At 39.9% G+C, this 13032-nt stretch overlaps 1 protein-coding gene and 1 pseudogene across 1 annotated transcript; both read left to right on the top strand.

Moving 5' to 3' along the window:
• The first annotated feature begins 2182 nt into the window (after nucleotides 1-2182).
• Nucleotides 2183-3172, top strand: LOC147974776 (uncharacterized; annotated as a pseudogene).
• Nucleotides 3173-3257: 85 nt separating this feature from the next.
• On the top strand, nucleotides 3258-5321 carry LOC125554596 (uncharacterized). Its single transcript, XM_048718108.2, has 5 exons — nucleotides 3258-3327; nucleotides 3443-3655; nucleotides 3743-3835; nucleotides 3967-4071; nucleotides 4956-5321. Exons 2-5 carry the CDS (start codon nucleotides 3455-3457, stop codon nucleotides 5319-5321), a joined length of 765 nt encoding a protein of 254 aa, XP_048574065.2. The 5' UTR covers nucleotides 3258-3327; nucleotides 3443-3454.
• Nucleotides 5322-13032: the final 7711 nt, after the last annotated feature.

Raw genomic sequence — 13032 nt, 5'->3', positions numbered from 1 at the left:
TTAGAAAAAAGATGATACGTCTCCAACGTATCTATAATTTTTGATTGTTCCATGATATTATATTATCTATTTTGGATGTTAATGGGCTTTATTTTACACTTTTATATTATTTTTGGGACTAACCTATTAACCCAAGGCCCAGTGCAAATTGTTGTTTTTTTTGCCTATTTCAGTGTTTCGCAAAAAAGGAATATCAAACGGAATGAAACCTTCGGGAACGTGATTTTTGGAACAAACGTGATCCAGAGGAGTTGGAGTGGATGTCAAGAAAAGAACGAGCAGTCCATGAGGCAGGGGGATGCGCCTACCCCTGGGCGCGCCCTCCCCCTCGTGGGCCCCTCGTGGCTCAACCGATCTACTTCTTCCTTCTATATATACTCATATACCCTGAAAACATCGAGGAGCACCACGAAACCCTATTTCCACCGCCGCAACCTTCTGTACCCAAGAGATCCCATCTTGGGGCCTTTTCTGGAGCTCCGCCAGAGGGGGCAACGATCATGGAGGGCCTCTACATCAACTCCATGGCCCCTCCGATGATGTGTGACACTACAAGAAACCTGTTAATCCATGACGGATTCATGCTGACGTTCCTAGAATCTGTCACGAATTATGACGGAAAACCATGACCCGTCACGACTACCGTCACCGATTTGTAAGCCGTGTTTGGGCCCGAAAACAGCGGGCCCTTGATGACGGACGTCGGGCTACCGTCACAGAATCCGTCGCGGATTGACCAAGCGGGCTTAGTCGGGCCTAGCGTTTTTTTAATATACACCATCCGAACCGTCACGGATTGTGCTCCTGCTGATGTGGCGTACATGCCCATTCGTTGGTCCACATGTCGGTCAGACCAGCTCAAGAAAATAAAACTGTGAGTATACGTGTGGGTGCCATTGGACACGATAATGTATTTTGCGTTATGTTGCTTCCCGTAAAAAAGAAGTGGAGACTTTCTTTTCCCTGATTCTCAATCCTCCAGATCCCGTCGACCATCGCCGCCGCCGCCAGTGCCATCGACGACTGCCCGGGCGAGGGTGGTTAGATCCGGTGGGGTGGTCCATCTCAGCCTCTTGCCTCGCCGCCGGGCGCCCTTGCTGCGCCGACAAGCCAGCGTCCGCCCGCCATTGCCACGCCAACAATCCAGCCGCCGCACGAACGAGCCAGTCGCTGCCCGCACTTGCTCATCGGACAAGCCCCCGTTCTTTCCCTACATCAACGTCAGCCAGGAGCGAGCGGTATGTCTCCGGCAGAAATCATCTCTCTCTCCTTCAGAATTTGTTGACTAAATATTCTGATTTGCAATTTCCCCCTTCAGAATTTGGGGTGAACTTTTTCCCTTTAGGTTTCAGCCTATTTAGATCTATAGGTATGATGCAGAGCAAATGCTTCTGGGATTCATCTCCCTGTTGAGTGAACTTTTGCCCTTTAGGTTTCAGTCTATCTAGATCTAGAGGTATGATACATGATCTATTGGTCCTGCTAGCTTCAGCTTTTCAGAAAGATATAAACTGATAAATCAACAGCAGCTTGAGTAGATAATTTGGATTTCATAATCTGCCATGACCGAAAATCAGCACGGTGGCCCATTGAATTCTTTGCCACAACAATGAAGTTACACAATCTGTAAATAACTTTATGCACTTTATATCAGCAGCATTTTTTACATGAGCTGTGATTCCTACTACAGTTTCAACCTTCATCTAGCAAAGCTGATGAATTAACAGCTTGAGCTCTAGGACATGTATTCCTCTGTTTTGGGGTGGTCCAAAGGACATGTATTCCTATGTTTTAAAATTTTATAACTAAATCAACCCTACACTAAGAGACAAGATGAGTTTATAGTAAGTAAACTATGAGAGGATCATGCCTATAAATTTCCTTGCATCCAACTATCCAAGATCATTACCCTTGTACAAACATTTTGTGCAAACATGTGTGTAAAAAATGTGTACTACGGATTTGTAGACCTCTTTAATGTGGAATAATCAATGAAATATTGTCAAATGGTGAAATGTTCCTTTGTTAGAGCAAAAGAAAAATCTTTTGATGAACTGTGTTCACTATAGTGTGAAGCAGTATAATTATAATTCCGAACATATTTTAGTTTGCTATACTGTACATTTTAATTTGATGGTCCAGGTAAACCTTTGATTGAGTTGGTTCTTTTTCTGCAGTGCAGATGGATAGACGTTGGATTCATGGTACATTGTTTTCCCGTGAGTACATCGAAGGTGTCAAAGAATTTATGAAATTCATTCAAGAGAAATTCAGTGAGGATGATAAAATACTCTGCCCATGTAGAAAATGCCTTAATCATAACTACTAGCATCAGACCGTTGCGAACACGCACATACTGACATATGGCATGGAAAGTACATATACTCGCTGGATATATCATGGAGAAGACTTTGATGTAGATGTTATTGAACATCCTGTTGATGTGCATGACACTGAGGATGGTGACAATGGCGCTGACCGGTTTGAAGAGATGTTTGAAGACCTACGCACAGCAGTAGAACAAGCTCAGAGTGAAACTGAAAATCAAGATGCTAACAATGGTGGAAACCCTTCTGAGAATGAGTCTTTTTTGAAGAATGTGATGAAGGAGGCAAAATGACAGCTTTATCATGGTTGTACCAAGTTTTCAAGGTTCTCCTTTGTGGTAAAGCTTCTTCACTTGAAGTCATACCATAGGATCCCGAATAGTGCATTTACTGAAATTTTAAAGCTATTAGCCGAAGCATTCCCTGAACCCAATACACTCCCAAAATCGTATAAGGAAGCAAAGAATCTTCTAAAGGAATTAGGCCTTGGGTATGAGTCTATACATGTGTGCTTGAATAATTGCATTATGTTCAGAAAGCAATATGCCAATCATGACAACTGCCCAGTTTGTGGACTATCAAGGTGGAAAGACCCTGCTAGAAAGAAGATTCCACAGAAAGTGTTGAGGCATTTTCCATTGGTGCCTAGGCTAAAGAGGATGTTTCTTTCCAAAAAAGGTGCAGAAGAAGCACAATGGCATGAGCTAAAGAGGCAACCCAATGAGAAGGAACTGAGTCATCCAAAAGACGGTGATGCATGGAAAGATTTTGATGAAAAGGCCTGGAAAGGATCACTCGACGCCGACAGGGCAAACTATCGCTTGTCATTCCAGAAGGGAGGATAAGGCCAGAGGCACCTCTTCTTGCTGCAAAGTTTGCAACTGAATGCAACGTCACAGTCAGACACCATATGCCTGTGTTTAAGCGCTGGAAGGATTACAAGGACCCAGATGGACATGTCCGAGATGGGCTCTTCAGGAACTTTGTAGGCAAAGTTGGTGTAAGTACATAGTCCAGGCCTTTCTCCCTCTAATGGCTATCAACCTGTCAATTTTGTGCTATTGTGTTAATTATGTGCAATCATGATACTTACACATGTTTTTTCATCGGACTAGAACAAGTTTCAGATGGACGTAGATGTTGTGCCAGTTAGGAAGGCTTGTACTGAAATGCTGAAACGTGCGACTCGCCAACAACGATATAGGCTCAAGAAAGAGTTTTTTGACCCTCACCCACTCCATTTGGTGACGAGAACTTCTCCTGTCCCCTCGATGACTGATGAGCAGTGGAATGAGCTGGTGGAAAGCTGGAAGGATCCCAAAAAGATGGTATGTTTCTTCCTCCAGACCAATCTCTCGCCTTCTATATGCTAATCTAGAAAGTGTGCCTTACATGTAGTCGGTCTATTGATGTAGGGGATATGTGAAATTAACAAAAATAATCGAGCTCAAGTTAAGTTTCACCAAACTACTGGCGCGCGCAGCTATCCTGTGCATTGTGATAATCTGGTAAGTCAAACATGTGGCTCTAGATGTGTATTGTCATGAGAAATATTCATGACCATAGGTTCATGTAAACTATTGCGTCCATGTAGTAACTGTGTATGATGCTCCCTTGCCTTCATATTTTTTGTTTCCAGGGCGACAAATACAAAGATAAAGAACCCACTGCATTGGATTTGTTCAAGGAGTGTCACTACAGCAAGAAAAAGAAAAGCTACACTGATGTCGTGCAAGTTGCAATTGTAAGTCAGCTTTAAAAGACTACCAATCATCAATTTTTACCTTTCTGCATGGATAGAACTAATATTGTTTGAGTCACTTTACCTGATTGAAAACTGATAATCAAATGTCGGCGTATCTTAATTGAAAATGTTAACATGTTCACTTAACTATCTTGTAATAGTCTATCCTGTATGATTGTACCTTTTTTCAGACAACTGATATGATTTGAAGTGATTGAAAAGCATCAGTTTTTGTTTTATGTGTGGCTAGATGAAATGACTTTCATAAAATCACATAATCACTTTGACATGTGCTTGATCAGCCACCTAAAATTATAGAGTTTTGTATTAATCTAATAATTGGCGTTGGCCAGATTCTTGGGCATTGCTTGGATTGCAGCCAATAATTTGGCGTGCCCATGCTCCATTCCGTTGTGTATTTCAATTTCTCGCCAATGAGCTGGCCAAGTTCAGGCGGCCAAAACGGTCGCCAATATTTTGGCTCGCCCTCGCGTTCGCACGGCCAGCTTGGGTAGAATCCAAACATGCCCTGTATATTGCAATTTTGGCCATCCTCAATGTCTTATCTTTTAGTATATATATTGTCTTATCTTTTAGTATATATATTTTAGAGATTTACTTCCAGAAATAATTTGACTTAAACATTACTCACTTGTAGTTAATTCAGGAAATAGTCCACTTTGTTGTAGATGATAGTATATATGAATAACCTGAGTCACCTCCACACAGAAAAAAGATTAGTCTAACTGTTATCACAAATGTCTAGTTGTAAAGGATACATGATAGCTTTCCTTACAAAGACCGTATATGTAAGCTTGTTGCTGCCGTCTTCTCTACTTGTGCTTAAGCCGTCTTATAACCATGATTGTTGCTTGCATTGCTAGACTGAGATGGAAAACAAGGCCTCTCAACCTACAGAAGATGGTCAGGAATCAAACTCTGCAACCGAGGCTGTAGCTGAAGTGCTTGCTAAGCACACTAAGAAGCCAAGGTTTCTTCAGCATGTGGGGATCCAGCATGTCCATGCGAGATCCAGTGCAGAAGTGCCAACGGAGAAGAGGGACAATGTCGAGCTTCGGGCACGTGTTGACACGTTGACCAAGATGTTGAAGGAGTTCAAAGAAGCAAGGATCAGGCAAGACGAGGAGCACGGGAATAGAGATGAGGAGAGCAGGAAGAAGCAAGCTGCGATGGATGCAAAACTAGACTTTTTGCTAAGTCAGTTGCAACCAAGATCGGCTCAAGGGTAAGTTGTTTGAGTCCAAGATCAGTGTCTTTCTCTACTTGATGCATGGAAGCCATGTGAATGTAATATACCGCTGGAACCAACCTTCTTATTTTGTAATGCTTTTGTTGTGCAAACTGCACACTATTGGAAGCAAACTTGTTGCATTTTGCTGCTCCATGTTCAGTGCATGTGGAGATGTAAGCCCAATGTTACTTGTGCTTTTTGATGTAGTGTCTTTTTTCTATCTTTGTGATTTTGTGCCTTTATCTTCTGATGTTAGTGGATCTTGATATGTAAGCTCAATGTTAGCACACATTGTGCGTAAAAACAAAAATGGGACGAGCCGGGTTGAATAAACACTAACAGGTCAGACGAAGTGGGCTTGGAAACGGACTTTGTGGTTAAACAAAAAACATGAGTGGCCTGTAATTTTGATGGGCTGATGTGAATATTGAACAAGTAGAAATGGGTCAGCCCAAAACAAACGGGCCAACCAGGCTACAGTAAAATGGGCTAATAGGCCTAGCCATACAAAAATAAATGGACCAGACCATATTGGGCCGAATGCTACATGGGCTTGCACGACGCCACGTCATACCCACGCTGGCGCCACGTCAGACACACATTGGCGCCACATGGGACTCATCTTACTACACGTCATGTAAATCCGTGACGGAACAGTCCGTGACAGAGGATCAGGCCTTGGGCAGGCCGAACGGGCCTAGGGGCAGATCGATGACGGAGAAAGACCGTCATGGATCATGACGGAAACCAAAATCCGTCAAGGATGGACGGGTTGGCAAATTATGACGCGATAAACATGACGGATTGTAGGATCGTCACGCGGAGCCATGCTTGACGGTTTTTGTCACGTCTGTGACGGACAATGACTGTCATAGATTAACAACTTTCTTGTAGTGTGAGTAGTTTACTTTAGACCTTCAGGTCCATAGTTATTAGCTAGATGGCTTCTTCTCTCTCTTTGAATCTCAATACAAAGTTCTCCTCGATCTTCTTGGAGATCTATTCGATGTAACTCTTTTTGTGGTCTGTGTGTGTATCGAGATCCGATGAATTGTGGGTTTATGATCAAGTCTATCTACGAACAATATTTGATTCTTCTCTTAAATCTTTTATGTATGATTGGTTGTCTTTGCAAGTCTCTTCGAATTATCAGTTTGGTTTGGCCTACTAGATTGATCTTACTTGCAATGGGAGAAGTGCTTAGCTTTGGGTTCAATCTTGCGGTGCTTGATTGATGTCTACTACACAACCTTCTTCTTGTAGACGTTGTTGGGCCTCCAAGTGCAGAGGTTTGTAGGATAGTAGCAAATTTCCCTCAAGTGGATGACCTAAGGTTTATCAATCCTTGGGAGACGTAGGATGAAGATGGTCTCTCTCAAGCAACCCTGCAACCAAATCACGAAGAGTCTCTTGTGTCCCCAACACACCCAATACAATGGTAAAGTGTATAGGTACACTAGTTCGGCGAAGAGATGGTGATGCAAGTGCAATATGAATGGTAGATATAGGTTTTTGTAATATGAAAATATAAAAACAGCAAGGTAACTAATGATAAAAGTGAGCATAAACGGTATTGCAATGCTAGGAAACAAGGCCTAGGGTTCATACTTTCACTAGTGCAAGTTCCCTCCACAATAATAACATAATTGGATCATATAACTATCCCTCGCCATGCAACAAAGAGTCACTGCAAAGTCACTAATAGTGGGAGAACAAACGAAGAGATTATGGTAGGGTACGAAACCACCTCAAAGCTATCCTTTCTGATCGATCTATTCAAGAGTCCGTAGTAAAATAACACGAAGCTATTCTTTCTGTTCAATATATCCTAGAGTTCGTACTAGAATAACACCTTAAGACACAAATCAACCAAAACCCTAATGTCACCTAGATACTCCAATGTCACATCAAGTATCCGTGGGTAAGATTATACGATATGCATCACACAATCTCAGATTCATCTATTCAACCAACACAAAGAATCTCAAAGAGTGCCCCAAAGTTTCTACCGGAGAGTCAAGACAAAAACGTGTGCCAACCCCTATGCATAGGTTCACGAGGTCACGGAACTCGCAAGTTGATCACCAAAACATACATCAAGTGGATCACGTGATATCACATTGTCACCACAGATAAGCACATGCAAGACATACATCAAGTGTTCTCAAATCCTTAAAGACTCAATCCGATAAGATAATTTCAAAGGGAAAACTCAATTCATCACAAGAGAGTAGAGGGGGAGAAACATCATAAGATCCAACTATAATAGCAAAGCTCGCGATACATCAAGATCATGCCACCTCAAGAACATGAGAGAGAGAGAGAGATCAAACACATAACTACTGGTACATACCCTCAGCCCCGAGGGTGAACTACTCCCTCCTCGTCATGGAGAGCGCCGGGATGATGAAGATGGCCACCGGAGAGGTATTCCCCCCCCCTCCGGCAGGGTGCCGGAACGGGTCTAGATTGGTTTTCGGTGGCTACGGAGGCTTATGGCGGTGGAACTCCTGATCTATTCTGCTCTTTGATGTTTTTAGGGTATATAGACATATATAGGCGAAAGAAGTCGGTTAGGGGAGCCACGAGGGGCCCACGAGGGTGGGGGCGCACCTCCCTGCCTCGTGGCTTCCTCGAAGCTTCCCTGACGTCTACTCCAAGTCTCCTGGGTTGCTTCCGTTCAAAAAATAACTCTCTCGAAGGTTTCATTCCGTTTGGACTCCATTTGATATTCGTTTTCTTCGAAACACTACAATAGGCAATAAAACAACATTTTGGGATGGGCCTTCGGTTAATAGGTTAGTCTCAAAAATAATATAAAAGTGTATAATAAAGTCCATAAACATCCAGAACGGGTAATATAATAGCATGGAGCAATCAAAAATTATAGATACATTAGAGACGTATCAAGCATCCTCAAGCTTAATTCCTGCTCGTCCTCGAGTAGGTAAATGATAAAAAAAGAATTTTTGATGTGGAATGCTTTCTAACATATTTCTCAATGTAATTTTTCTTTATTGTGGCATGAATGTTCAGATTCGAAAGATTCAATATATAAGTTTAATATTGACATAGAAATAATAATACTTCAAGCATACTAACTAAGGAATTATGTCTTCTCAATATAACATGGCCAAAGAAAGTTATCCCTACAAAATCATATAGTCTGGCTATGCTCCATCTTCACCACACAAACTATTTAAATCATGCACACCTCCGATGACAAGCCAAGCAATTGTTTCATACTTTTAATGTTCTCAAACTTTTTCAATCTTCACGCAATACATGAGCATGAGCCATGGACATAGCACTATAGGTGGAATAGAATGGTGGTTGTGGAGAAGACAAAAATGAAAAAATAGTCTCACATCAACTAGGCGTATTAACGGGCTATAGAGATGCCCATCAATAGATATCAATGTGAGTGAGTAGGGATTGCCATGCAACAGATGCACTAGAGCTATAAGTGTATGAAAGCTCAACGAAATAAACTAAGTGGGTGTGCATCCAACTTGCTTGCTCACGAAGACCTAGGGAATTTTGAGGAAGCCCATCATTGGAATATACAAGCCAAGTTCTATAATGAAAGATTCCCACTAGTATATGAAAGTGACAACATAGGAGACTCTCTATCATGAAGATCATGGTGCTACTTTGAAGCACAAGTGTGGTAAAAGGATAGTAGCATTGCCCCTTCTCTCTTTTTCTCTCATTTTTTTATTTGGGCCATTTCTCTCTTTTTATGGCCTCTTTTTTTCTTTTTTTCGTCCGGAGTCTTATCCCGACTTGTGAGGGAATCATAGTCTCCATCATCCTTTCCTCACATGGGACAATGCTCTAATAATGATGACCATCACACTTTTATTTACTTACAACTCAAGAGTTACAACTCGATACTTAGAACAAAATATGACTCTATATGAATGCCTCCGGCGGTGTGCCGGGATGTACAATGATTCATGAGTGACATGTATGAAAGAATTATGAACGGTGGCTTTGCCACAAATACGATATCAACTTCATGATCATGCAAAGCAATATGACAATGATGAAGCATGTCATAATAAACAGAATGGTGGAAAGTTGCATGGCAATATATCTCGAAATGGCTATGAAAATGCCATAATAGGTAGGCATGGTGGCTGTTTTAAGGAAGGTAAATGATGGGTTTATAGTACCGGCGAAAGTTGTGTGGTACTAGAGAGGCTAACAATGGTGAAAGGGTGAGAGTGCGTATAATCCATGGACTCAACATTAGTCATAAAGAACTCACATACTTATTGCAAAAATTTATTAGTTATCGAAATAAAGTACTGCACGCATGCTCCTAGGGGGATAGATTGGTAGGAAAAGACTATCGTTCGTCCCTGACCACCACTCATAAGGAAGACAATCAATAAATAAATCATGCTCCAACTTCATTACATAACGGTTCACCATACGTGCATGCTACGGGAATCACAAACTTTAACACAAGTATTTCTCAAATTCACAACTACTCAACTAGCATGACTCTAATATCACCATCTTCATATCTCAAAACAATCATCAAGTATCAAACTTCTCATAGTATTCAATGCACTCTATATGAAAGTTTTTATTATATTCCTCTTGGATGCCCATCATATTAGAACAAGTTTCATAACCAAAGCAAATTACCATGCTGTTTAGAACTCTCAAAATAATATAAGTGACGCATGAGAGTTCAACAATTTCTTCAAAATAAAACCACCGCCGTGCTCTAAAAGAATATAAGTGAAGCACTAGAGCAAACGATAAACTACTCCACAAGATCTAAGTGAAGATCAATGAATAGTCGAATAATTATGCAACTATGTGAAGACTCTCTAACATTTAATAATTTCAGATATTGGTATTTTGTTCAAGCAGCAAGCAAAACAAAAATAAAATAAAATGACGCTCCAAACAACACACATATCATATGGTGAATAAAAATATAACTCCGAGTAAAGTTACCGATGAACGAAGACGAAAGAGGGGATGCCTTTCGGGGCATCCCCAAGCTTAGACTCTTGGTTGTCCTTGAATATTACCTTGGGGGTGCCTTGGGCACCCCCAAGCTTAGGCTCTTGCCACTCCTTATTCCATAGTCCATCGAATCTTTATCCAAAATTTGAAAACTTCACAACACAAAACTTAACAGAAAACACGTAAGCTCCGTTAGTATAAAAAAATAAATCACCATTTTTGTAATGTTGTGAAATCATTATTTATTTATATTGGTGTAATATATACTGTATTCCAACTTCTCTATGGTTCATACCCTCCGATACTACTCATAGATTCATCAAAATAAGCAAACAACACAATAAAAACAGAAGCTTTCAAAAACAAAACAGTCTATAGTAATCTGGATCAAACGTATACTTCTAGAACTCATAAAATTCTAAAATAAATTGGTGGACCTGAAAAATTTGTCTATTAATCATCTTCAAAAAGAATTAACCTAATCGCACTCTCCAATAAAAAATGGCAGCTAATCTCGTGAGCGCTAAAGTTTCTGTTTTTTACAGCAAGATCGCAAAGACTTCACCCAAGTCTTCCCAAAGGTTCTATTTGGCACAAACACTAATTAAAAAATAAAACAACATCTAAACAGAGGCTAGATAAATTACTTATTACTAAACAGGAACAAAAAGCAAGGAACAAAAATAAAAATTGGGTTGCCTCCCAACAAGCACTATCGTTTAACGCCCCTAGCTAGGATGATAATTTCAATGATGCTCACATAAAAGATAAGAATTGAAATATAAAGAGAGCATCATGAAGAATATGACTAGCACATTTAAGTCTAACCCACTTCCTATGCATAGGGATTTTGTGAGCAAACAATTTATGGAAACAATAATCAACTAGCATAGGAAGGCAAAACAAGCATAACTTTGAAACTTTAAGCACATAGAGAGGAAACTTGACATTATTGCAACTCCTACAAGCATATATTCCTCCCTCATAATAATTTTCAGTAGCATCATGAATGAATTCAACAATATAATTATCACATAAAGCATTATTTTCATGATCTACAAGCATATAAATTTTATTACTCTTCACATAAGCAAAATTCTTCTAATTCGGAATCGTGGGGGTATCATAAGAAACTCGAATACTATAAATTGTTTCCATATTAAAAGAGTAATGTTCAGAAAAAGGGATAGTCATAATCATGACAATTTTTATAGATGTAATCATCATTACTTTTTATAGCATAAGTATCATCACAATAATCATCATAAGTAACAACTTTGTTCTCATCATAATCAATTGAAACCTCTTCCAAGATAGTGGAATCATTACTAAATAAAGTCATGACCTCTCCAAATCCACTTTCATAATTATCACAATAAGATTCAACATCCTCCAAAATAGTGGGATCATTACTTTCGAAAATTGACACTCTTCCAAACCCATTTTCATCAATATAATCATCGTAAATAGAAGGCATTCTATCATCATAACAAATTTGCATATCAAAACTTGGGAGGCTAGAAATATCATCTTCATCAAACATAGCATCCCCAAGCTTATGGCTTTGCATATCATTAGCATCATGGATATCCAAGGAATTCATACTAACAACATTGCAATCATGCTCATCATGCAAAGACTTAGTGCCAAACATTCTAATGCATTCTTCTTCTAACACTTTGGCACAATTATCGGAACTCTTATTTTCATGAAAGATATTAAAAAGATGAAGCATATGAGGTACCCTCAATTTCATTTTTTGTAGTTTTCTTTTAGACTAAACTAGTGATAAAATAAGAAACAAAAATATTTGATTGCAAGATCTAAAGATATACCTTCAAGCGCTAACCTCCCCAACAACGGCGCCAGAAAAGAGCTTGATGTCTACTACACAACCTTCTTCTTATAGACGTTGTTGGGCCTCCAAGTGCAGATGTTTGTAGGACAGTAGCAAATTTCCCTCAAATGGATGACCTAAGGTTTATCAATCCGTAGGAGGCATAGGATGAAGATGGTCTCTCTCAAGCAACCCTGCAACCAAATAACAAAGAGTCTCTTGTGTCCCTAACACACCCAATACAATGATAAATTGTATAGGTGCACTAGTTCAACGAAGAGATGGTGATACAAGTGCAATATGGATGGTAGATATAGGTTTTTGTAATATGAAAATATATAAACAGCAAGGTAACTAATGATAAAAATGAGCGTAAACGGTATTGCAATGCTAGGAAACAAGGCCTAGGGTTCATACTTTCACTAGTGCAAATTCCCTCAACAATAATAATATAATTGGACATATAACTATCACTCAACATGCAACAAAGAGTCACTCCAAAGTCACTAATAGCGGAGAACAAACGAAGAGATTATGACAGGGTACGAAACCACCTCAAAGTTATCCTTTCTGATCGATCTATTCAAAAGTCCATAGTAAAATAATACGAAGCTATTCTTTCCGTTCAATCTATCCTAGAGTTCGTACTAGAATAACCTTAAGACACTAATCAACCAAAACCCTAATGTCACCTAGATACTCCAATGTCACCTCAAGTATCCGTGGGTATGATTATACGATATGCACCACACAATCTCAGATTCATCTATTCAACCAACACAAAGAATCTCAAAGAGTGCCCCAAAGTTTTTACCGGAGAGTCAAGACGAAAATGTGTGACAACCCTTATGCATAAGTTCACGAGCTCATGGAACTCGCAAGT

Source organism: Triticum urartu, chromosome 4A (genome assembly GCF_056163025.1).
Source record: "Triticum urartu cultivar PI428250 chromosome 4A, HENAU_Tu73, whole genome shotgun sequence".
Lineage (NCBI taxonomy): Eukaryota > Viridiplantae > Streptophyta > Magnoliopsida > Poales > Poaceae > Triticum > Triticum urartu.
The sequence above is the reverse complement of the archived record's forward strand: the minus strand, read 5'-3'. Positions and strand labels throughout refer to the sequence as shown.

Coding starts and splice junctions, on each gene's coding strand:
- LOC125554596 (XM_048718108.2), top strand. CDS start 3,455: ATGGACGTAGATGTTGTGCCAGTTAGGAAGGCTTGTACTGAAATGCTG. Junction 3,836..3,966: donor CTGTGCATTGTGATAATCTG/GTAAGTCAAACA, acceptor TTTTGTTTCCAG/GGCGACAAATACAAAGATAA. Junction 4,072..4,955: donor ATGTCGTGCAAGTTGCAATT/GTAAGTCAGCTT, acceptor TTGCATTGCTAG/ACTGAGATGGAAAACAAGGC.